Genomic DNA, 25,273 nt, shown 5'->3' on the forward strand with positions numbered 1-25,273 from the left:
GTGTGTATCCACCAACTCGACCATCGTTGTACTGGAACATGGATGTAGGTTCACCGGGACAGTGGCATTACCTTCTCCATTCACTGCTACATGTACTGGCTGACCACCATTGTCCTGGTTAGAGTCAGTCATTTCACCTTGCACACAATGCCAGTCCAAAACACATTCAGGTGCCCTAGAGTAGAGCAACATGTTCCCTTCCAGTTCCTGAGCTGATGCTATTTTCACCAGGTCTGATACCTGGATTTTCTGTGAGTCACAGGGAAGATTCTGGCATTCAGACTGCAGCTCCTTACCATCAAGTTCACTGAATGAGAACAGACCTCCAGAATCTTCTGGGAGAGATGCAATTGCTGGAGATACACTGGGCCCTTCCTGCACATCCTTTTCTGATAAAATAACTGGGGCAGCCATGAACATAGCTTCACAATAGGCCTCCCTCAGCCGAATATGCTGATCAGCCTGAAGTGAGACCCCGTCTGCACTAGCCATGCTTATAGTTGGGACATTGCCACCTACTGCTGCCCTCGCAGAGATCTCCTCTTCCATCTCTGCCAATAGGAAGGCATAGTGCATCTTCTCCTGGGGTGTTTGGATGACAGACCCCACTTCCTTCTCATTTTCAGTAGCCTCCCCCAAACACAACACTGTAAATGGCTCAATAGCCAGGACTGGTTGGTGCTCACCTGAAGGATTCCCTTGGAGGCTCTGTTGCTGAAGTGGTGGTCGGGTGATAGTGGCAACTTCTTCCTCAATGTCTCGCTGGCACTCTGGGATGGTTTCTATATCCTCCAAGCCTGCAAATGGCCAGTTGTAACACAGCTCAGGCCGGTCACTGAGTGTTTCACTGTGACATTCCCCCAGGGACAAGAGAACGGGTTGCAGACAGTGCTTCCTTGCATCCACCTGGTCAAGGTCGTTCTTTTCCAGTGTAACATACTGGGCAGACAGTTCTTGACACTCTCTCACTAAGTCCTCATCCTCCATCTCAGCAAAAGGGAAGTTGTAGTGCAGTTCCTCCTGGGGTGCCTGGATTGCGCTCACTGCTGTCTTCACTTCGTGTGCTTCCTTCCGTATAGACCACTGGGCAACTTCTTCCCTTGGGTATGGGAGAAGCTGTTGCAGGTGGTGCCTTTCCGCATCCACCCTGTAACACTGGCCTCGCCATGCTGGGGTATCCAGGGGCCCCCGATCCAATGCCACTTCCTCTGGCTCTGTCCGGGAAGGCAATTTACTCTGCACTTGCCCTTCCGTCTCTGTATATTGTATCCTTTGTGTCATTTGGGCCACTGTGGCGATCACTTCCTCCCTGAATTCCTCAAACTCTGGCTCCCCCAGCAGATTCCATGTGGCTGCTTCACTTCTGCAGTGCATGAACGCATTCCCCAGATGACACAACTTGTCCTGTATGCTGGATACTCTCCACCTGCTGATTTCCCACTGAGCTTCATTCCAGTACTCCCAAATGTACTGCATTTTGGAAACTATAAATAAAAGATCCGGCTTCTCAGCCTGCCGATATGCTGACAAACTTCCAACCACAAGCTCCACTGCCCTGGTTCCATTACTGGTCTCCTCCGCTGAGGCCTCGACCATATCCTCCTCTTCCTCCTTATCACAAGGGTGCTCAACGTCCCATTGAGCCAGTTTTCCAATTAGGAATTCCTTGGTATCCACTGTATTAAACTCAATCCGTCTTGCTCGACAGAGGTCCTGTAGTTGATCCTTCTTGCTGTAACGGTAGCATAGCGGGGCGGAATCCATTGCCTGCTGTGGTTTATACCTTTCTGCTGGTGTCTTGAGTGATCCCACTGCTGCCGCCAAATGTGAAGATATTGGGTTCAAAATCACTCAGTCACGGTGGTAGATGAAAAACCAACAGTGGTTTATTAACAGAATAGGTTATAACCCAGTTCAGCACACTTCTGTGATCCAATTCTACACGACAATCCCTCCTGGAGCTCCTGACAGAACATTACTTCTTAGCCAGTCTCCTGCCACTCTCTCTACCTCTGTCTCACGTCCCCTCTTTGCTATTATCAAACCTTTGTCTTTCCTACAATAAGGCGACACCCCCAGACAGTTTCAGAGCAACCCTATTTTCACATGCCCAGGCATGTCCCCTAGGCCACAATAGATGTTAACTAAAGTAACCTTACTTAATCTGATTGTGTGGCCTGGAATCCATTGTGTGGGGAAGAATGAGGGGGGTGTATGGCCTGACATCTGAGACTGGCTGTATCTTCCCAGACAGAGCAAATACATAGGTTATCTGATCGTCACATGGGGAAACATTATTTTACAAACTATAGCAGAATAACCAATACATTCATATATATACATTGAAAACATAACTGTACCCTTGTAACAATAATATCATACAATATAATACAATATTGCCTAACATATAACTAATAACATATTGGCAATTGGTGAAGTCCATGTGTAGGACCAGGGCTAGGAAAGTAACCACGTGTCTTTTACCACTGAGCGACACGACGCGCCAGCTGTGTCATCACATGTCGTCACAAGCGTCATTTTACCATTTGATTTTTGATCAGTTTTAAAACCGACCTTTATTACAGTATATCTGCAGATCCTATTCTCTATCTACCACAGTTCTCTACCGTGGAAAAGACTTGTATCGTTTCAGAGACTTGTTCAGAAAAACATTTATTGTGCTGTTTGGAAAACATATCTGTATGTGTCTGATCTTAAGCTTACACTACTTACAGCTGAAGTCCTGGCGGCTGCCAAGTACCGGTGAATGATTATAGTTCTGGAAAGGAGGCTTTTTATAGGTGAAGCACTGGGCAAGTGGGTTCTGTAACCTAAGATCATGGTGGGCCCTCGTATCAGTGTGGGATACTAGTATATACATAGGGAGATATATCAGTGTATGATACTATTATGATAGTATATTAGTGTATGATTATTGGTGATAGGATATCTGATATATATGTGGGTGAGCACCTGGGATCCAGGATCATCAAGCAGTATGGTTTAGTATAAAGACAGGATCCAACTCCTGTCACACAAAAACAAAGGTGTTGGATTTTAGGAATGCTGACTTTGCAAAAATGGGGAGATGTTTAAGTGATTCATTGGTGGACTGGAGGAACTTGGAAGGGGTGCAGGAGAGGTGGGGAAAACTAAAAAGTGCAATACTAAGTGCAACAGACCTTTGTATCAAAAGGGTTAGGAAAAACAAGAGGGAAAAGGAAGCCATTGTGGTTCACAAAAGAAGTATCAACTAGTGTGAAAGCAAAAAAGATGGCTTTTAGGAAATACAAACAGACTCAAAACAATAACGACAAAGAGGTGTATCTGGACAGACGGAAGGATGCTAAGAAAGTGATCAGACGTGCAAAGGCAGAAGCTGAGGAAAAAATGTCCCAGTCAGTAGATAAAGGGGGCAAAACTTTTTTTTAAGTATATAAGCGAAAGGAGAAAATCAAATGGAGGAATAATAAGACTTAAGACAGAGAGTGAGCATTTGGTGGAGGGAGACAAGGCAATAGCAGATCACCTAAATAATTACTTTTGCTCAGTATTTACTACAGAAGAAGGGATGGGGCCACAGTTAAGTTGCAAGGACATTCATAAAAATAAGGTAGACGAAAGTACATTTACAGAGGAGAAGGTCCTAACAGAACTTTCAAAACTAAAAGTGGATAAATCAATGGGACCAGATGGGATACACCCAAGGAGACTCAAAGAGCTAAAAGATGTGCTGGTTACACCTTTAACAGAATTATTTAACCAGTCACTAAATACAGGTGCTATTCCAGAGGACTGGAAAAGAGCAAATGTAGTTCCCCTGCACAAAAGTGGAAGCAAGGAAGAAGCAAGTAACTACAGACCAGTAAGCCTTACATCAGTTATGGAAAAACTATTAAAAGAAAGAGTTGTGGAATATCTTAAATCAAACAACTTACAGGATCCAAAACAGCATGGATTTACTGGTGGGAGATCATGCCAAACAAATCTTATTGACTTTTTTGACTTTGTGACGAAAATAATAGCTCAAGGGGGAGCTGTAGATGTAGCATATCTAGACTTTAGTAAGGCATTTGACACTGTCCCACATCGCAGACTGCTAAATAAACTTGAAAGCGTGAGGGTGGATTATAAAATGGTTAAATGGATAAGAACCTGGTTGCAGGATAGGAAACAGACAGTTGTAGTAAATGGAGTGCAATCTATGGAGGGATATGTTACCAGTGGAGTACCCCAGGGATCTGTACTTGGTCCAGTTCTTTTTAATATCTTTGTTGGTGACATTGCAGATGGTATTAAAGGGAAGGTATGCCTTTTTGCAGATGATACAAAGATATGCAACAGGGTAGACACACCGGGAGGTGTAAAACAAATGATTGATGACCTAGGTAGGCTTGAGAAATGGTCAAGAACGTGGCAACTACAGTTTAATGCTAAAAAATGCTAAATCATGCACTTGGGTCTCAAAAACCCAAAGGCTAATTATAGTATCAAGGGTACTATAATGGAAACTACTGAGGAGGAAAGGGATTTAGGAGTCACTATTTCAAGTGACTTGAAGGCAGGAAAGCAATGCAACAAAGCAATGAGGAAGGCAAGTCAGATGCTTGGTTGCATAGGGAGAGGAATCAGTAGCAGGAAAAAAGAAGTGATAATGCCACTATATAGGTCATTGGTGCGTCCCCATCTGGGATTCTGTGTCCAGTTCTGGAGACCATATCTCCAGAAATAAATAAATACATTAGAGAGTGTACAAAGAAGGGCAACTAAAATGGTGCGTGGCCTACATCACAAAACTTACCCAGAAAGGCTAAAAGATCTTAACATGTATAGTGTGGAGTAGAGTAGGGAAAGGGGAGACATGATAGAAACTTTCAAATATATCAAGGGTCTTAACAAAGTTCAGGAGGGAAACATTCTTCAAAGGAAGAGAAGTATTAGAAATCGAGGACATACACTGACACTGGAGGGGGGGAGGTTCAGGGGAAATTTAAGGAAAAATTATTTCACAGAAAGGGTAGTGGATAAGTGGAATAGCCTCCCATCAGAGGTGGTAGAGGCTAAGACTGTAGAGCAATTTAAACATGCTTGGGATAGGCATATGAATATCCATACAAAGAATTAAGGTTCAAAAAGGGTTGAGATTGCCTAAAGGATAAAAAAAAAGTGGCAGACTAGATGGGCCAAGTGGTTCTTATCTGCCGTCACATTCTATGTTTCTATGTTTATTACTGAGAATATTGATGATCTTTCCTCTATAACTTCTCTTCTTCCTCCATCCCCAGCCCGACCAGTACACAGTGTTTCCACAGAGGCAGATGGAAAAGACACATCAGATTCTGATTCCAATGGGGAAAAGCAGTGTTTATTCCATGTGAATTCCAGGATTCTGCAATATCCAAACTCCGATGTGACACGTTACCCAGTACCAGATGAGATGGTGCCATGGGAGGTATGGAAATGTATACAGAATGTGTATATATGGGTTGTATGTATATGTCTATTGTGTATGGGACAAGTGTATATGAGGTAGGTATGTGAATAGCTGAAACAAGGAGATTGTCACCTGTTGGGCAATTTGAGGGCTCTCTATTGCCAGGTATATAGATGACACAACTTCACATGTCACAGATGTAAAGTGAATGGATAGTGGATGCATCCGTATGTGCACTCCTGCTATCCCAAAAAGACATTTGCATCTCAGCAACAGAAGACAACACATCTGTGACACACGTGTTTGTGTGTGTGTGTGTGTGTGTGTATATACTGTATACACACACACACACACGTATGTATATATATATATATATATATATATATATATATATATACATACGTGTGTGTGTGTTTTTTCCAATACAAGTTCTGTTCTGCTCCGTATACAGACTCAGTCACACACACTATACAAGTTCTGTTCTGCTCTGTATACAGACTCAGTCACACACACACTATACAAGTTCTGTTCTGCTCCGTATACAGACTCAGTCACACACACTATACAAGTTCTGTTCTGCTCTGTATACAGACTCAGTCACACGCACACTATACAAGTTCTGTTCTGCTCTGTATACAGACTCAGTCACACACACTATACAAGTTCTGTTCTGCTCTGTATACAGACTCAGTCACACACACTATACAAGTTCTGTTCTGCTCGTATACAGACTCAGTCACACACTATGCAAGTTCTGTTCTGCTCCATATACAGACTCAGTCACACACACACACACACACACACACACACACACACACACACACACACTATACAAGTTCTGTTCTGCTCCGAATACAGACTCGGTCACATACACTATACAAGTTCTGTTCTGCTCCATATACAGACTGACACACACTATGCACATTCTGTTGTACTCCGAATACAGACTCTGTTACACACACTATACAAGTTCTGTTCTGCTCCATATACAGACTCAGTCACACACACACTATACAAGTTCTGTTCTGCTCCGAATACAGACTCAGTCACACACACTATACAAGTTCTGTTCTGCTCCATACACAGACTCAGTCACACACACACAGTATACAAGTTCTGTTCTGCTCCATATACAGACTCAGTCACACACAGTATACAAGTTCTGTTCTGCTCCGTATACAGACTCAGTCACAAACACTATCAAAGTTCTGTTTTGCACCATATACAGACTCAGTCACACACAGTATACAAGTTCTGTCCTGCTCTGTATACAGACTCAGTCACACACACTATACAAGTTCTGTTCTGCTCTGTATATAGACGCAGTCACACATACTATACAAGTTCTGTTCTGCTCCGTATACAGACTCAGTCACACACACTATACAAGTTCTGTTCTGCTCCATATACACACTGAGTCACACACACTATGCACATTCTGTTGTACTCCGAATACAGACTCTGTTACACACACTATACAAGTTCTGTTCTGCTCCATATACAGACTCAATCACACACAGTATACAAGTTCTGTTCTGCTCCTTATACAAACTCAGTCACACACACACACTATACAAGTTCTGTTCTGCTCCGAATACAGACTCGGTCACACATACACTATACAAGTTCTGTTCTGCTCCGTATACAGACTCAGCCACACAGTATACAAGTTCTGTTCTCCTCCGTATACAGACTCAGCCACACACTATACAAGTTCTGTTCTGCTCCACACACAGACTCAGTCACACACACAGTATACAAGTTCTGTTCTGCTCCATATACAGACTCAGTCACACACAGTATACAAGTTCTTTTCTGCTCCATATACAGACTCAGTCACAAACACTATAAAAGTTCTGTTTTGCTCCATATACAGACTCAGTCAAACACAGTATACAAGTTCTGTTCACTCAGTCACAAACACTATAAAAGTTCTGTTTTGCTCCATATACAGACTCAGTCACACACAGTATACAAGTTCTGTTCACTCAGTCACACACACTATACAAGTTCTGTTCTGCTCTGTATACAGGCTCAGTCACACACACAGTATACAAGTTCTGTTCTGCTCTGTATACAGACTCAGTCACACACACTATACAAGTTCTGTTCTGCTCTGTATACAGACTTAGTCACACACACACTATACAAGTTCTGTTCTGCTCTGTATACAGACTCAGTCACACACACTATACAAGTTCTGTTCTGCTCTGTATACAGACTCAGTCACACACACTATACAAGTTCTGTTCTGCTCTGTATACAGACTCAGTCACACACACTATACAATATATATATATATTTCAGACCTTATCGCAGCAGAAATGTTTCTCTAATGGGCAGAACCATGTGCACTGCAGGTGGGGCAGATGTAACATGTGCAGAGAGAGTTAGATTTGGGTGGGTTATTTTGTTTCCGTGCATGGTAAATACTGGCTGCTTTATTTTTACACTGCAATTTAGATTTCAGTTTGAACACACCCCACCCATTCATTAAAGATTGCATTTGCAATGAGTTAGTGTTGTGTGCTAAAAATACACTACCTCCAACAGCTCACACAGTGTGTGTGACTGAGTCTGTATACAGAACAGAACATGTACAGTGTGTGTTACTGAGTCTTTATACAGAACATAACATGTACAGTGTGTGTGACTGAGTCTGCATACAGAACAGAACATGTATAGTGTGTGTGACTGAGTCTGTATACAGAACAGAACATGTACAGTGTGTGTTACTGAGTCTGTATACAGAACAGAACATGTACAGTGTGTGTGACTGAGTCTGTATACAGAACAGAACATGTGACTGAGTCTGTATACAGAACAGAACATGTAGAGTGTGTGTCACTGAGTCTGCATACAGAACAGAACATGTATAGTGTGTGTGACTGAGTCTGTATACAGAACAGAACATGTACAGTGTGTGTTACTGAGTCTGTATACAGAACAGAACATGTACAGTGTGTGTGACTGAGACTGTATACAGAACAGAACATGTATAGTGTGTGTGACTGAGTCTGTATACAGAACAGAACATGTACAGTGTGTGTGACTGAGTCTGTATACAGAGCAGAACATGTACAGTGTGTGTGACTGAGTCTGTATACAGAGCAGAACATGTACAGTGTGTGTGACTGAGTCTGTATACAGAACAGAACATGTATAGTGTGTGTTACTTAGTCTGTATACAGAACATGTACAGTGTGTGTGTGACTGAGTCTGTTTACAGAACAGAACATGTACAGTGTGTGTTACTGAGTCTGTATACAGAACAGAACATGTACAGTGTGTGTTACTGAGTCTGTATACAGAACAGAACATGTATAGTGTGTGTTACTGAGTCTGTATACAGAACAGAACATGTACAGTGTGTGTTACTGAGTCTGTATACAGAACAGAACATGTACAGTGTGTGTGACTGAGTCTGTATACAGAACAGAACATGTACAGTGTGTGTTACTGAGTCTGTATACAGAGCAGAACATGTACAGTGTGTGTGACTGAGTCTGTATACAGAACCGAACATGTACAGTGTGTGTGACTGAGTCTGTATACAGAACAGAACATGTACAGTGTGTGTGACTGAGTCTGTATACAGAGCAGAACATGTACAGTGTGTGTGACTGAGTCTGTATACAGAAAAGAACATGTACAGCATGTGTGACTGAGTCTGTATACAGAACAGAACATGTATAGTGTGTTACTGAGTCTGTATACAGAACAGAACATGTACAGTGTGTGACTGAGTCTGTATACAGAACAGAACATGTATAGTGTGTTACTGAGTCTGTATACAGAACAGAACATGTACAGTGTGTGTTACTGAGTCTGTATACAGAACAGAACATGTACAGTGTGTGTGACTGACTCTGTATACAGAACAGAACATGTACAGTGTGTGTTACTGAGTCTGTATACAGAACAGAACATGTACAGTGTGTGTTACTGAGTCTGTATACAGAACAGAACATGTACAGTGTGTGACTGAGTCTGTATACAGAACAGAACATGTACAGTGTGTGTGACTGAGTCTGTTTACAGAACAGAACATGTACAGTGTGTGTGACTGAGTCTGTATACAGAACAGAACATGTATAGTGTGTTACTGAGTCTGTATACAGAACAGAACATGTACAGTGTGTGTTACTGAGTCTGTATACAGAACAGAACATGTACAGTGTGTGTGACTGACTCTGTATACAGAACAGAACATGTACAGTGTGTGTTACTGAGTCTGTATACAGAACAGAACATGTACAGTGTGTGTTACTGAGTCTGTATACAGAACAGAACATGTACAGTGTGTGACTGAGTCTGTATACAGAACAGAACATGTACAGTGTGTGACTGAGTCTGTATACAGAACAGAACATGTACAGTGTGTGACTGAGTCTGTATACAGAACAGAACATGTATAGTGTGTTACTGAGTCTGTATACAGAACAGAACATGTACAGTGTGTGACTGAGTCTGTATACAGAACATGTACAGTGTGTGTGACTGAGTCTGTATACAGAACAGAACATGTACAGTGTGTGTGACTGAGTCTGTATACAGAACAGAACATGTATAGTGTGTGTGACTGAGTCTGTATACAGAACAGAACATGTACAGTGTGTGTTACTGAGTCTGTATACAGAACAGAACATGTATAGTGTGTGTTACTGAGTCTGTATACAGAACAGAACATGTACAGTGTGTGTTACTGAGTCTGTATACAGAAAAGAACATGTACAGTATGTGTGACTGAGTCCGAAAACAGAACAGAACATGTATAGTGTGTTACTGAGTCTGTATACAGAGCAGAACATGTACAGTGTGTGTGACTGAGTCTGTAAACAGAACAGAACATGTACAGTGTGTGTGACTGAGTCTGTATACAGAACAGAACATGTACAGTGTGTGTGACTGAGTCTGTATACAGAACAGAACATGTATAGTGTGTTACTGAGTCTGTATACAGAACAGAACATGTACCGTGTGTGTTACTGAGTCTGTATACAGAACAGAACATGTACAGTGTGTGTGACTGACTCTGTATACAGAACAGAACATGTACAGTGTGTGTTACTGAGTCTGTATACAGAACAGAACATGTACAGTGTGTGACTGAGTCTGTATACAGAACATGTACAGTGTGTGACTGAGTCTGTATACAGAACAGAACATGTACAGCGTGTGACTGAGTCTGTATACAGAACAGAACATGTATAGTGTGTTACTGAGTCTGTATACAGAACAGAACATGTACAGTGTGTGACTGAGTCTGTATACAGAACAGAACATGTACAGTATGTGTTACTGAGTCTGTATACAGAACAGAACATGTACAGTGTTTGTGACTGAGTCTGTATACAGAACAGAACATGTATAGTGTGTTACTGAGTCTGTATACAGAACAGAACATGTACAGTGTGTGTTACTGAGTCTGTATACAGAACAGAACATGTACAGTGTGTGTGACTGAGTCTGTATAAAGAACAGAACATGTACAGTGTATGTTACTGAGTCTGTATACAGAACAGAACAGAACATGTACAGTGTGTGTGTGACTGAGTCTGTATACAGAACAGAACATGTATAGTGTGTTACTGAGTCTGTATACAGAACAGAACATGTACAGTGTGTGTTACTGAGTCTGTATACAGAACAGAACATGTACAGTGTGTGACTGAGTCTGTATACAGAACAGAACATGTACAGTGTGTGACTGAGTCTGTATACAGAACAGAACATGTACAGAGTGTGTGACTGAGTCTGTATACAGAACAGAACATGTACAGTGTGTGTGTGACTGAGTCTGTATACAGAACAGAACATGTACAGTGTGTGTGACTGAGTCTGTATACAGAACAGAACGTGTACAGTGTGTTACTGAGTCTGTATACAGAACAGAACATGTACAGTGTGTGTTACTGAGTCTGTATACAGAACAGAACATGTACAGTGTGTGTTACTGAGTCTGTATACAGAGCAGAACATGTACAGTGTGTGTGACTGAGTCTGTATACAGAACAGAACATGTACAGTGTGTGTTACTGAGTCTATATACAGAACATGTATAGTGTGTGTTACTGAGTCTGTATACAGAACAGAACATGTATAGTGTGTGTTACTGAGTCTGTATACAGAACAGAACATGTATAGTGTGTGTTACTGAGTCTGTATACAGAACAGAACATGTACAGTGTGTGTTACTGAGTCTGTATACAGAACAGAACATGTATAGTGTGTGTTACTGAGTCTGTATACAGAACAGAACATGTACAGTGTGTGTGACTGAGTCTGTATACAGAACAGAACATGTATAGTGTGTGTTACTGAGTCTGTATACAGAACAGAACATGTATAGTGTGTGTGACTGAGTCTGTATACAGAACAGAACATGTATAGTGTGTGTTACTGAGTCTGTATACAGAACAGAACATGTACAGTGTGTGTGACTGAGTCTGTATACAGAACAGAACATGTGTAGTGTGTGTGACTGAGTCTGTATACAGATAAGAACATGTATAGTGTGTGTGACTGAGTCTGTATACAGAACAGAACATGTACAGTGTGTGTGACTGAGTCTGTATACAGAACAGAACATGTATAGTGTGTGTTACTGAGTCTATATACAGAACAGAACATGTATAGTGTGTTACTGAGTCTGTATACAGAACAGAACATGTATAGTGTGTGTGACTGAGTCTGTATACAGAACAGAACATGTGTAGTGTGTGTGACTGAGTCTGTATACAGATAAGAACATGTATAGTGTGTGTGACTGAGTCTGTATACAGAACAGAACATGTACAGTGTGTGTGACTGAGTCTGTATACAGAACAGAACATGTATAGTGTGTGTTACTGAGTCTGTATACAGAACAGAACATGTATAGTGTGTGTTACTGAGTCTGTATACAGAACAGAACATGTACAGTGTGTGTGACTGAGTCTGTATACAGAACAGAACATGTGTAGTGTGTGTGACTGAGTCTGTATACAGATAAGAACATGTATAATGTGTGTGACTGAGTCTGTATACAGAACAGAACATGTACAGTGTGTGTTACTGAGTCTGTATACAGAACAGAACATGTATAGTGTGTGTGACTGAGTCTGTATACAGATAAGAACATGTATAGTGTGTGTGACTGAGTCTGTTTACAGAACAGAACATGTATAGTGTGTGTGACTGAGTCTGTATACAGAACAGAACATGTATAGTGTGTGTTACTGAGTCTGTATACAGAACAGAACATGTATAGTGTGTGTTACTGAGTCTGTATACAGAACAGAACATGTGTAGTGTGTGTGACTGAGTCTGTATACAGATAAGAACATGTATAGTGTGTGTGACTGAGTCTGTATACAGAACAGAACATGTATAGTGTGTGTTACTGAGTCTGTATACAGAGCAGAACATGTACAGTGTGTGTGTCTGAGTCTGTATACAGATAAGAACATGTATAGTGTGTGACTGAGTCTGTATGCAGAACAGAACATGTATAGTGTGTGTTACTGAGTCTGTATACAGAACAGAACATGTATAGTGTGTGTTACTGAGTCTGTATACAGAACAGAACATGTGTAGTGTGTGTGACTGAGTCTGTGTACAGATAAGAACATGTATAGTGTGTGTTACTGAGTCTGTATACAGAACAGAACATGTATAGTGTGTGTTACTGAGTCTGTATACAGAACAGAACATGTACAGTGTGTGTGACTGAGTCTGTATACAGATAAGAACATGTATAGTGTGTGTGACTGAGTCTGTATACAGAACAGAACATGTGTAGTGTGTGTGACTGAGTCTGTATACAGATAAGAACATGTATAGTGTGTGTGACTGAGTCTGTATACAGAACAGAACATGTATAGTGTGTGTTACTGAGTCTGTATACAGAACAGAACATGTACAGTGTGTGTGACTGAGTCTGTATACAGATAAGAACATGTATAGTGTGTGTGACTGAGTCTGTATACAGAACAGAACATGTGTAGTGTGTGTGACTGAGTCTGTATACAGATAAGAACATGTATAGTGTGTGTGACTGAGTCTGTATACAGAACAGAACATGTATAGTGTGTGTTACTGAGTCTGTATACAGAACAGAACATGTACAGTGTGTGTGACTGAGTCTGTATACAGATAAGAACATGTACAGTGTGTGTGACTGAGTCTGTATACAGATAAGAACATGTATAGTGTGTGTGACTGAGTCTGTATACAGATAAGAACATGTACAGTGTGTGTGACTGAGTCTGTATACAGATAAGAACATGTATAGTGTGTGTGACTGAGTCTGTTTACAGAACAGAACATGTATAGTGGGTGTGACTGAGTCTGTATACAGAACAGAACATGTATAGTGTGTGTTACTGAGTCTGTATACAGGACAGAACACGTATAGTGTGTGTTACTGAGTCTGTATACAGAACAGAACATGTGTAGTGTGTGTGACTGAGTCTGTATACAGAACAGAACATGTATAGTGTGTGTGACTGAGTCTGTATACAGAACAGAACATGTATAGTGTGTGTTACTGAGTCTGTATACAGAGCAGAACATGTACAGTGTGTGTGACTGACTCTGTATACAGATAAGAACATGTATAGTGTGTGACTGAGTCTGTATACAGAACAGAACATGTATAGTGTGTGTTACTGAGTCTGTATACAGAACAGAACATGTATAGTGTGTGTTACTGAGTCTGTATACAGAACAGAACATGTGTAGTGTGTGTTACTGAGTCTGTATACAGAACAGAACATGTACAGTGTGTGTGACTGAGTCTGTATACAGATTAGAACATGTATAGTGTGTGTGACTGAGTCTGTATACAGAACAGAACATGTGTAGTGTGTGTGTGACTGAGTCTGTATACAGATAAGAACATGTATAGTGTGTGACTGAGTCTGTATACAGAACAGAACATGTATAGTGTGTGTTACTGAGTCTGTATACAGAACAGAACATGTACAGTGTGTGTGACTGAGTCTGTATACAGAACAGAACATGTATAGTGTGTGTGACTGAGTCTGTATACAGAACAGAACATGTATAGTGTGTGTTACTGAGTCTGTATACAGAACAGAACATGTATAGTGTGTGTTACTGAGTCTGTATACAGAACAGAACATGTGTAGTGTGTGTGACTGAGTCTGTATACAGATAAGAACATGTATAGTGTGTGTTACTGAGTCTGTATACAGAACAGAACATGTATAGTGTGTGTTACTGAGTCTGTATACAGAACAGAACATGTACAGTGTGTGTGACTGAGTCTGTATACAGATAAGAACATGTATAGTGTGTGTGACTGAGTCTGTATACAGAACAGAACATGTGTAGTGTGTGTGACTGAGTCTGTATACAGATAAGAACATGTATAGTGTGTGTGACTGAGTCTGTATACAGAACAGAACATGTATAGTGTGTGTTACTGAGTCTGTATACAGAACAGAACATGTACAGTGTGTGTGACTGAGTCTGTATACAGATAAGAACATGTACAGTGTGTGTGACTGAGTCTGTATACAGATAAGAACATGTATAGTGTGTGTGACTGAGTCTGTATACAGATAAGAACATGTACAGTGTGTGTGACTGAGTCTGTATACAGAACAGAACATGTATAGTGTGTGTTACTGAGTCTGTATACAGAACAGAACATGTATAGTGTGTGTTACTGAGTCTGTATACAGAACAGAACATGTACAGTGTGTGTGACTGAGTCTGTATACAGAACAGAACATGTATAGTGTGTGTTACTGAGTCTGTATACAGAACAGAACATGTACAGTGTGTGTGACTGAGTCTGTATACAGATAAGAACATGTACAGTGTGTGTGACTGAGTCTGTATACAGATAAGAACATGTATAGCGTGTGTGACTGAGTCCGTATACAGATAAGAACATGTACAGTGTGTGTGACTGAGTCTGTATACAGAACAGAACATGTATAGTGTGTGTGACTGAGTCTGTATACAGAACAGAACGTGTATAGTGTGTGTGACTGAGTCTGTATACAGAGCAGAACGTGTGACTAAGAGCCTAATTCAGACCTGATTGCATCAGCAACATTTTTCTCTAATGGGCAGAACCATGTGCACTGCAGGTGGGGCAGATGTAACATGTGCAGAGAGAGTTAGATTTTGATGGAAGCTTTAAAGATTAAATGTAATGGCCTTGCTATCTCTGAGCTTAGCTCCTTGAGAACCCTTGGGTGCAGTCCATATGGCCCCGGTGATTTATTGATATTAATTCTATTCAGTCGTTCTTTGACTACATCCTCACTTAAACACGAGAAGTAATTTTGGTTCTTACCCTTACTTCCTACCATTTTTTCCTCTCTAGTAAATACAGACGAGAAGAATTTATTCAATAACTCTGCTTTTTCATAGTCACTATTTAACAATCCACCCAGTTCATTTTTTAGGGGTCCTATACCACATATACCACACTTTAGTATAGAGATGAGCGGGTTCGGTTTCTCTGAATCCGAACCCGCACGAACTTCATGTTTTTTTCACGGGTCCGAGCAGACTCGGATCCTCCCGCCTTGCTCGGTTAACCCGAGCGCGCCCGAACGTCATCATGACGCTGTCGGATTCTCGCGAGACTCGGATTCTATATAAGGAGCCGCGCGTCGCCGCCATTTTCACACGTGCATTGAGATTGATAGGGAGAGGACGTGGCTGGCGTCCTCTCCATTTAGATTAGGGTTGAGAGAGAGAGAGAGAGATTGACCTGAGGCTGTGATACTGTAGAAGAGAGTGCAGAGTTTAGTGACTGACGACCACAGTGACCACCAGACAGTGCAGTTGTTTGTTTTATTTAATATATCCGTTCTCTGCCTGAAAAAAACGATACACACAGTGACTCAGTCACATACCATATCTGTGTGCACTGCTCAGCCCAGTGTGCTGCATCAATGTATATATATATCTGACTGTGCTCAGCTCACACAGCTTATAATTGTGGGGGAGACTGGGGAGCACTGCAGTGCCAGTTATAGGTTATAGCAGGAGCCAGGAGTACATAATATTATATTAAAATTAAACAGTGCACACTTTTGCTGCAGGAGTGCCACTGCCAGTGTGACTAGTGACCAGTGACCTGACCACCAGTATATATAATATTAGTAGTATACTATCTCTTTATCAACCAGTCTATATTAGCAGCAGACACAGTACAGTGCGGTAGTTCACGGCTGTGGCTACCTCTGTGTCGGCACTCGGCAGCCCGTCCATAATTGTATATACCACCTAACCGTGGTTTTTTTTTCTTTCTTTATAGTCATACTAGTTACGAGTATACTATCTCTTTATCAACCAGTCTATATTAGCAGCAGACACAGTACAGTGCGGTAGTTCACGGCTGTGGCTACCTCTGTGTCGGCACTCGGCAGCCCGTCCATAATTGTATATACCACCTAACCGTGGTTTTTTTTTCTTTCTTTATACATACATACTAGTTACGAGTATACTATCTCTTTATCAACCAGTCTATATTAGCAGCAGACACAGTACAGTGCGGTAGTTCACGGCTGTGGCTACCTCTGTGTCGGCACTCGGCAGCCCGTCCATAATTGTATATACCACCTAACCGTGGTTTTTTTTTCTTTCTTTATACATACATACTAGTTACGAGTATACTATCTCTTTATCAACCAGTCTATATATTAGCAGCAGACACAGTACAGTGCGGTAGTTCACGGCTGTGGCTACCTCTGTGTCGGCACTCGGCAGCCCGTCCATAATTGTATATACCACCTAACCGTGTTTTTTTTTTCTTTCTTTATACATACATACTAGTTACGAGTATACTATCTCTTTATCAACCAGTCTATATATTAGCAGCAGACACAGTACAGTGCGGTAGTTCACGGCTGTGGCTACCTCTGTGTCGGCACTCGGCAGCCCGTCCATAATTGTATATACCACCTAACCGTGGTTTTTTTTTCTTTCTTTATACATACATACTAGTTACGAGTATACTATCTCTTTATCAACCAGTCTATATTAGCAGCAGACACAGTACAGTGCGGTAGTTCACGGCTGTGGCTACCTCTGTGTCGGCACTCGGCAGCCCGTCCATAATTGTATATACCACCTAACCGTGGTTTTTTTTTCTTTCTTTATACATACATACTAGTTACGAGTATACTATCTCTTTATCAACCAGTCTATATATTAGCAGCAGACACAGTACAGTGCGGTAGTTCACGGCTGTGGCTACCTCTGTGTCGGCACTCGGCAGCCCGTCCATAATTGTATATACCACCTAACCGTGGTTTTTTTTTCTTTCTTTATACATACATACTAGTTACGAGTATACTATCTCTTTATCAACCAGTCTATATATTAGCAGCAGACACAGTACAGTGCGGTAGTTCACGGCTGTGGCTACCTCTGTGTCGGCACTCGGCAGCCCGTCCATAATTGTATATACCACCTAACCGTGGTTTTTTTTTCTTTCTTTATACATACATACTAGTTACGAGTATACTATCTCTTTATCAACCAGTCTATATTAGCAGCAGACACAGTACAGTGCGGTAGTTCACGGCTGTGGCTACCTCTGTGTCGGCACTCGGCAGCCCGTCCATAATTGTATATACCACCTAACCGTGGTTTTTTTTTCTTTCTTTATACATACATACTAGTTACGAGTATACTATCTCTTTATCAACCAGTCTATATATTAGCAGCAGACACAGTACAGTGCGGTAGTTCACGGCTGTGGCTACCTCTGTGTTGGCACTCGGCAGCCCGTCCATAATTGTATATACCACCTAACCGTGGTTTTTTTTTCTTTCTTTATACATACATACTAGTTACGAGTATACTATCTCTTTATCAACCAGTCTATATTAGCAGCAGACACAGTACAGTGCGGTAGTTCACGGCTGTGGCTACCTCTGTGTCGGCACTCGGCAGCCCGTCCATAATTGTATATACCACCTAACCGTGGTTTTTTTTTCTTTCTTTATACATACATACTAGTTACGAGTATACTATCTCTTTATCAACCAGTCTATATATTAGCAGCAGACACAGTACAGTGCGGTAGTTCACGGCTGTGGCTACCTCTGTGTCGGCACTCGGCAGCCCGTCCATAATTGTATATACCACCTAACCGTGGTTTTTTTTTCTTCTTTATACATACATACTACTACGACATCTCTTTATCAACCAGTCTATATTAGCAGCAGACGCAGTACAGTACGGTAGTTCACGGCTGTGGCTACCTCTGTGTCTGCACTCGGCAGGCAGTCCGTCCATAATTGTATACCACCTAACCGTGGTTTTTTTTTCTTTCTTCTTTATACATACATAGTTACATAGACATCTCTTTATCAACCAGTCTATATTAGCAGCAGACACAGAACAGTACGGTAGTTCACGGCTGTGGCTACCTCTGTGTCTGCACTCGGCAGGCAGTCCGTCCATAATTGTATACCACCTAACCGTGGTTTTTTTTTCTTTCTTCTTTATACATACATAGTTACATAGACATCTCTTTATCAACCAGTCTATATTAGCAGCAGACACAGTACAGTACGGTAGTTCACGGCTGTGGCTACCTCTGTGTCTGCACTCGGCAGGCAGTCCGTCCATAATTGTATACCACCTAACCGTGGTTTTTTTTTCTTTCTTCTTTATACATACATAGTTACATAGACATCTCTTTATCAACCAGTCTATATTAGCAGCAGACACAGTACAGTACGGTAGTTCACGGCTGTGGCTACCTCTGTGTCTGCACTCGGCAGGCAGTCCGTCCATAATTGTATACCACCTAACCGTGGTTTTTTTTTTCTTTTTTCTTTATACATACATAGTTACATAGACATCTCTTTATCAACCAGTCTATATTAGCAGCAGACACAGTACAGTACGGTAGTTCACGGCTGTGGCTACCTCTGTGTCTGCACTCGGCAGGCAGTCCATAATTGTATACTAGTATCCATCTCCATTGTTTACCTGAGGTGCCTTTTAGTTGTGCCTATTAAAATATGGAGAACAAAAATGTTGAGGTTCCAAAATTAGGGAAAGATCAAGATCCACTTCCACCTCGTGCTGAAGCTGCTGCCACTAGTCATGGCCGAGACGATGAAATGCCAGCAACGTCGTCTGCCAAGGCCGATGCCCAATGTCATAGTACAGAGCATGTCAAATCCAAAACACCAAATATCAGAAAAAAAAGGACTCCAAAACCTAAAATAAAATTGTCGGAGGAGAAGCGTAAACTTGCCAATATGCCATTTACGACACGGAGTGGCAAGGAACGGCTGAGGCCCTGGCCTATGTTCATGGCTAGTGGTTCAGCTTCACATGAGGATGGAAGCACTCAGCCTCTCGCTAGAAAAATGAAAAGACTCAAGCTGGCAAAAGCAGCACAGCAAAGAACTGTGCATTCTTCGAAATCCCAAATCCACAAGGAGAGTCCAATTGTGTCGGTTGCGATGCCTGACCTTCCCAACACTGGACGTGAAGAGCATGCGCCTTCCACCATTTGCACGCCCCCTGCAAGTGCTGGAAGGAGCACCCGCAGTCCAGTTCCTGATAGTCAGATTGAAGATGTCAGTGTTGAAGTACACCAGGATGAGGAGGATATGGGTGTTGCTGGCGCTGGGGAGGAAATTGACCAGGAGGATTCTGATGGTGAGGTGGTTTGTTTAAGTCAGGCACCCGGGGAGACACCTGTTGTCCGTGGGAGGAATATGGCCGTTGACATGCCAGGTGAAAATACCAAAAAAATCAGCTCTTCGGTGTGGAGGTATTTCACCAGAAATGCGGACAACAGGTGTCAAGCCGTGTGTTCCCTTTGTCAAGCTGTAATAAGTAGGGGTAAGGACGTTAACCACCTCGGAACATCCTCCCTTATACGTCACCTGCAGCGCATTCATAATAAGTCAGTGACAAGTTCAAAAACTTTGGGTGACAGCGGAAGCAGTCCACTGACCAGTAAATCCCTTCCTCTTGTAACCAAGCTCACGCAAACCACCCCACCAACTCCCTCAGTGTCAATTTCCTCCTTCCCCAGGAATGCCAATAGTCCTGCAGGCCATGTCACTGGCAATTCTGACGATTCCTCTCCTGCCTGGGATTCCTCCGATGCATCCTTGCGTGTAACGCCTACTGCTGCTGGCGCTGCTGTTGTTGCTGCTGGGAGTCGATGGTCATCCCAGAGGGGAAGTCGTAAGCCCACTTGTACTACTTCCAGTAAGCAACTGACTGTTCAACAGTCCTTTGCGAGGAAGATGAAATATCACAGCAGTCATCCTGCTGCAAAGCGGATAACTGAGGCCTTGACAACTATGTTGGTGTTAGACGTGCGTCCGGTATCCGCCGTTAGTTCACAGGGAACTAGACAATTTATTGAGGCAGTGTGCCCCCGTTACCAAATACCATCTAGGTTCCACTTCTCTAGGCAGGCGATACCGAGAATGTACACGGACGTCAGAAAAAGACTCACCAGTGTCCTAAAAAATGCAGTTGTACCCAATGTCCACTTAACCACGGACATGTGGACAAGTGGAGCAGGGCAGGGTCAGGACTATATGACTGTGACAGCCCACTGGGTAGATGTATGGACTCCCGCCGCAAGAACAGCAGCGGCGGCACCAGTAGCAGCATCTCGCAAACGCCAACTCTTTCCTAGGCAGGCTACGCTTTGTATCACCGCTTTCCAGAATACGCACACAGCTGAAAACCTCTTACGGCAACTGAGGAAGATCATCGCGGAATGGCTTACCCCAATTGGACTCTCCTGTGGATTTGTGGCATCGGACAACGCCAGCAATATTGTGTGTGCATTAAATATGGGCAAATTCCAGCACGTCCCATGTTTTGCACATACCTTGAATTTGGTGGTGCAGAATTTTTTAAAAAACGACAGGGGCGTGCAAGAGATGCTGTCGGTGGCCAGAAGAATTGCGGGACACTTTCGGCGTACAGGCACCACGTACAGAAGACTGGAGCACCACCAAAAACTACTGAACCTGCCCTGCCATCATCTGAAGCAAGAAGTGGTAACGAGGTGGAATTCAACCCTCTATATGCTTCAGAGGTTGGAGGAGCAGCAAAAGGCCATTCAAGCCTATACAATTGAGCACGATATAGTAGGTGGAATGCACCTGTCTCAGGCGCAGTGGAGAATGATTTCAACGTTGTGCAAGGTTCTGATGCCCTTTGAACTTGCCACACGTGAAGTCAGTTCAGACACTGCCAGCCTGAGTCAGGTCATTCCCCTCATCAGGCTTTTGCAGAAGAAGCTGGAGACATTGAAGGAGGAGCTAACACGGAGCGATTCCGCTAGGCATGTGGGACTTGTGGATGGAGCCCTTAATTCGCTTAACAAGGATTCACGGGTGGTCAATCTGTTGAAATCAGAGCACTACATTTTGGCCACCGTGCTCGATCCTAGATTTAAAGCCTACCTTGGATCTCTCTTTACGGCAGACACAAGTCTGCTGGGGTTGAAAGACCTGCTGGTGACAAAATTGTCAAGTCAAGCGGAACGCGACCTGTCAACATCTCCTCCTTCACATTCTCCCGCAACTGGGGGTGCGAGGAAAAGGCTCAGAATTCCGAGCCCACCCGCTGGCGGTGATGCAGGGCAGTCTGGAGCGACTGCTGATGCTGACATCTGGTCCGGACTGAAGGACCTGACAACGATTACGGACATGTCGTCTACTGTCACTGCATATGATTCTCTCAACATTGATAGAATGGTGGAGGATTATATGAGTGACCGCATCCAAGTAGGCACGTCACACAGTCCGTACTTATACTGGCAGGAAAAAGAGGCAATTTGGAGGCCCTTGCACAAACTGGCTTTATTCTACCTAAGTTGCCCTCCCACAAGTGTGTACTCCGAAAGAGTGTTTAGTGCCGCCGCTCACCTTGTCAGCAATCGGCGTACGAGGTTACATCCAGAAAATGTGGAGAAGATGATGTTCATTAAAATGAATTATAATCAATTCCTCCGCGGAGACATTGACCAGCAGCAATTGCCTCCACAAAGTACACAGGGAGCTGAGATGGTGGATTCCAGTGGGGACGAATTGATAATCTGTGAGGAGGGGGATGTACACGGTGATATATCGGAGGGTTATGATGAGGTGGACATCTTGCCTCTGTAGAGCAAGTTTGTGCAAGGAGAGATTAATTGCTTCTTTTTTGGGGGGGGGTCCAAACCAACCCGTCATATCAGTCACAGTCGTGTGGCAGACCCTGTCACTGAAATGATGGGTTGGTTAAAGTGTGCATGTCCTGTTTTGTTTATACAACATAAGGGTGGGTGGGAGGGCCCAAGGACAATTCCATCTTGCACCTCTTTTTTCTTTTCTTTTTCTTTGCATCATGTGCTGATTGGGGAGGGTTTTTTGGAAGGGACATCCTGCGTGACACTGCAGTGCCACTCCTAAATGGGCCCGGTGTTTGTGTCGGCCACTAGGGTCGCTAATCTTACTCACACAGTCAGCTACCTCATTGCGCCTCTTTTTTTCTTTGCGTCATGTGCTGTTTGGGGAGGGTTTTTTGGAAGGGACATCCTGCGTGACACTGCAGTGCCACTCCTAGATGGGCCCGGTGTTTGTGTCGGCCACTAGGGTCGCTAATCTTACTCACACAGCTACCTCATTGCGCCTCTTTTTTTCTTTGCGTCATGTGCTGTTTGGGGAGGGTTTTTTGGAAGGGACATCCTGCGTGACACTGCAGTGCCACTCCTAGATGGGCCAGGTGTTTGTGTCGGCCACTAGGGTCGCTAATCTTACTCACACAGCTACCTCATTGCGCCTCTTTTTTTCTTTGCGTCATGTGCTGTTTGGGGAGGGTTTTTTGGAAGGGCCATCCTGCGTGACACTGCAGTGCCACTCCTAGATGGGCCCGGTGTTTGTGTCGGCCACTAGGGTCGCTAATCTTACTCACACAGCTACCTCATTGCGCCTCTTTTTTTCTTTGCGTCATGTGCTGTTTGGGGAGGGTTTTTTGGAAGGGACATCCTGCGTGACACTGCAGTGCCACTCCTAGATGGGCCCGGTGTTTGTGTCGGCCACTAGGGTCGCTTATCTTACTCACACAGCGACCTCGGTGCAAATTTTAGGACTAAAAATAATATTGTGAGGTGTGAGGTATTCAGAATAGACTGAAAATGAGTGTAAATTATGGTTTTTGAGGTTAATAATACTTTGGGATCAAAATGACCCCCAAATTCTATGATTTAAGCTGTTTTTTAAGTGTTTTTTGAAAAAAAACACCCGAATCCAAAACACACCCGAATCCGACAAAAAAAATTCGGTGAGGTTTTGCCAAAACGCGTTCGAACCCAAAACACGGCCGCGGAACCGAACCCAAAACCAAAACACAAAACCCGAAAAATTTCAGGCGCTCATCTCTACTTTAGTACCCGTTATACACAGTATGCCATTTTAGAGCCCCTTACACGTATTACACCACAGTACAGCAGAGCCCCTTATACACAATACGCAAGGAAAATCCTCTTGTACACACTTTACACCAGGTAGAGCCCCTTTTATACACTTTACACCAGGAAGAGCCCCTTACACACTTTACGCCAGGTAGAGCCAATTTTATACAATTTGTGCCAGGAAGAGCCCCTTTTATACACTTTGTGCCAGGAAGAGCCCCTTACACACTTTGTCAGGTAGAGCCCCTTATACACGTTATGCCATACAGAGCCCCTTATAGGCTGGGTATGCCCCCCCATAGCACCAAAAAAATGGATGAGTGGCTGCACCCCTTCTCACGAGGCCATGCCCTCTAATTTTTCAGGAAGCAGCCACTCGGGTCTGAGGAGGCCAGCGTGGTGCGGGCAATGGGTGTAGGGTGACTGCGGCCGTGCCCTTAGGCAGTAGCGCCTGGGCAGCCGCCCTGCTAACCCACACTTAAAACCACCACTTATGCATGTCTGCAGAATGGATCTCCTCATCAAAAACTGGGGGACACAGTGGGGTGGCACTGTCACATGTGTTCTGACCATGCCAGTTAGGTGGTTAATTAGCAGTGGTAGTAATAGTGTTGCTATTACTAGGATGAACATCCCAACCCCTAGACTGGGCCGTCACCGACCCCTAGACTGGGCCGTCACCGACCCCTAGACTGGGCTGTCACCGACTCCTAGACTGGGCCGTCACCGACCCCTAGACTGGGCCCTCACTGACCCCTAGACTGGGCCCTCACTGACCCCTAGACTGGGCCCTCACTGACCCCTAGACTGGGCCCTCACTGACCCATACACTGGGCCCTCACTGACCCATACACTGGGCCCTCACCGACCCATACACTGGGCCCTCACCGACCCATACACTGGGCCATCACCGACCCCTAGACTGGGCCCTCACCGACCCATACACTGGGCCCTCACCGACCCATACACTGGGCCCTCACCGACCCATACACTGGGCCGTCACCGACCCATACACTGGGCCCTCACCGACCCATACACTGGGCCCTCACCGACCCATACACTGGGCCCTCACCGCCCCATACACTGGGCCATTACCGACCCATACACTGGGCCATCACCGACCCATACACTGGGCCATCACCGACCCCTAGACTGGGCCGTCACCGACCCATACACTGGGCCCTCACCGACCCATACACTGGGCCCTCACCGACCCATACACTGGGCCCTCACCGCCCCATACACTGGGCCATCACCGACCCATACACTGGGCCATCACCGACCCATACACTGGGCCGTCACCGACCCCTAGACTGGGCCTTCACCGACCCCTAGACTGGGCCGTCACCGACCCATACACTAGGCCGTCACCGACCCATACACTGGGCCGTCACCGACCCATACACTGGGCC

At 43.7% G+C, this 25,273-nt stretch overlaps 1 protein-coding gene across 1 annotated transcript in view; it reads left to right on the top strand.

Annotated features, from left to right (window-relative positions):
- Positions 1 to 25,273, top strand: part of LOC134988793 (transient receptor potential cation channel subfamily M member 2-like) — a 734,670-nt gene that overhangs the window by 604,362 nt on the left and 105,035 nt on the right. The window contains exon 27 of the mRNA XM_063950575.1: positions 5,286 to 5,452. Coding sequence (XP_063806645.1) covers positions 5,286 to 5,452 — 167 coding nt within the window. The remainder of the gene's footprint in view (positions 1 to 5,285; positions 5,453 to 25,273) is intronic.

The sequence above is a fragment of the Pseudophryne corroboree genome, chromosome 2 (assembly GCF_028390025.1).
Source record: "Pseudophryne corroboree isolate aPseCor3 chromosome 2, aPseCor3.hap2, whole genome shotgun sequence".
In the NCBI taxonomy this organism is placed as follows: Eukaryota; Metazoa; Chordata; class Amphibia; order Anura; family Myobatrachidae; genus Pseudophryne; species Pseudophryne corroboree.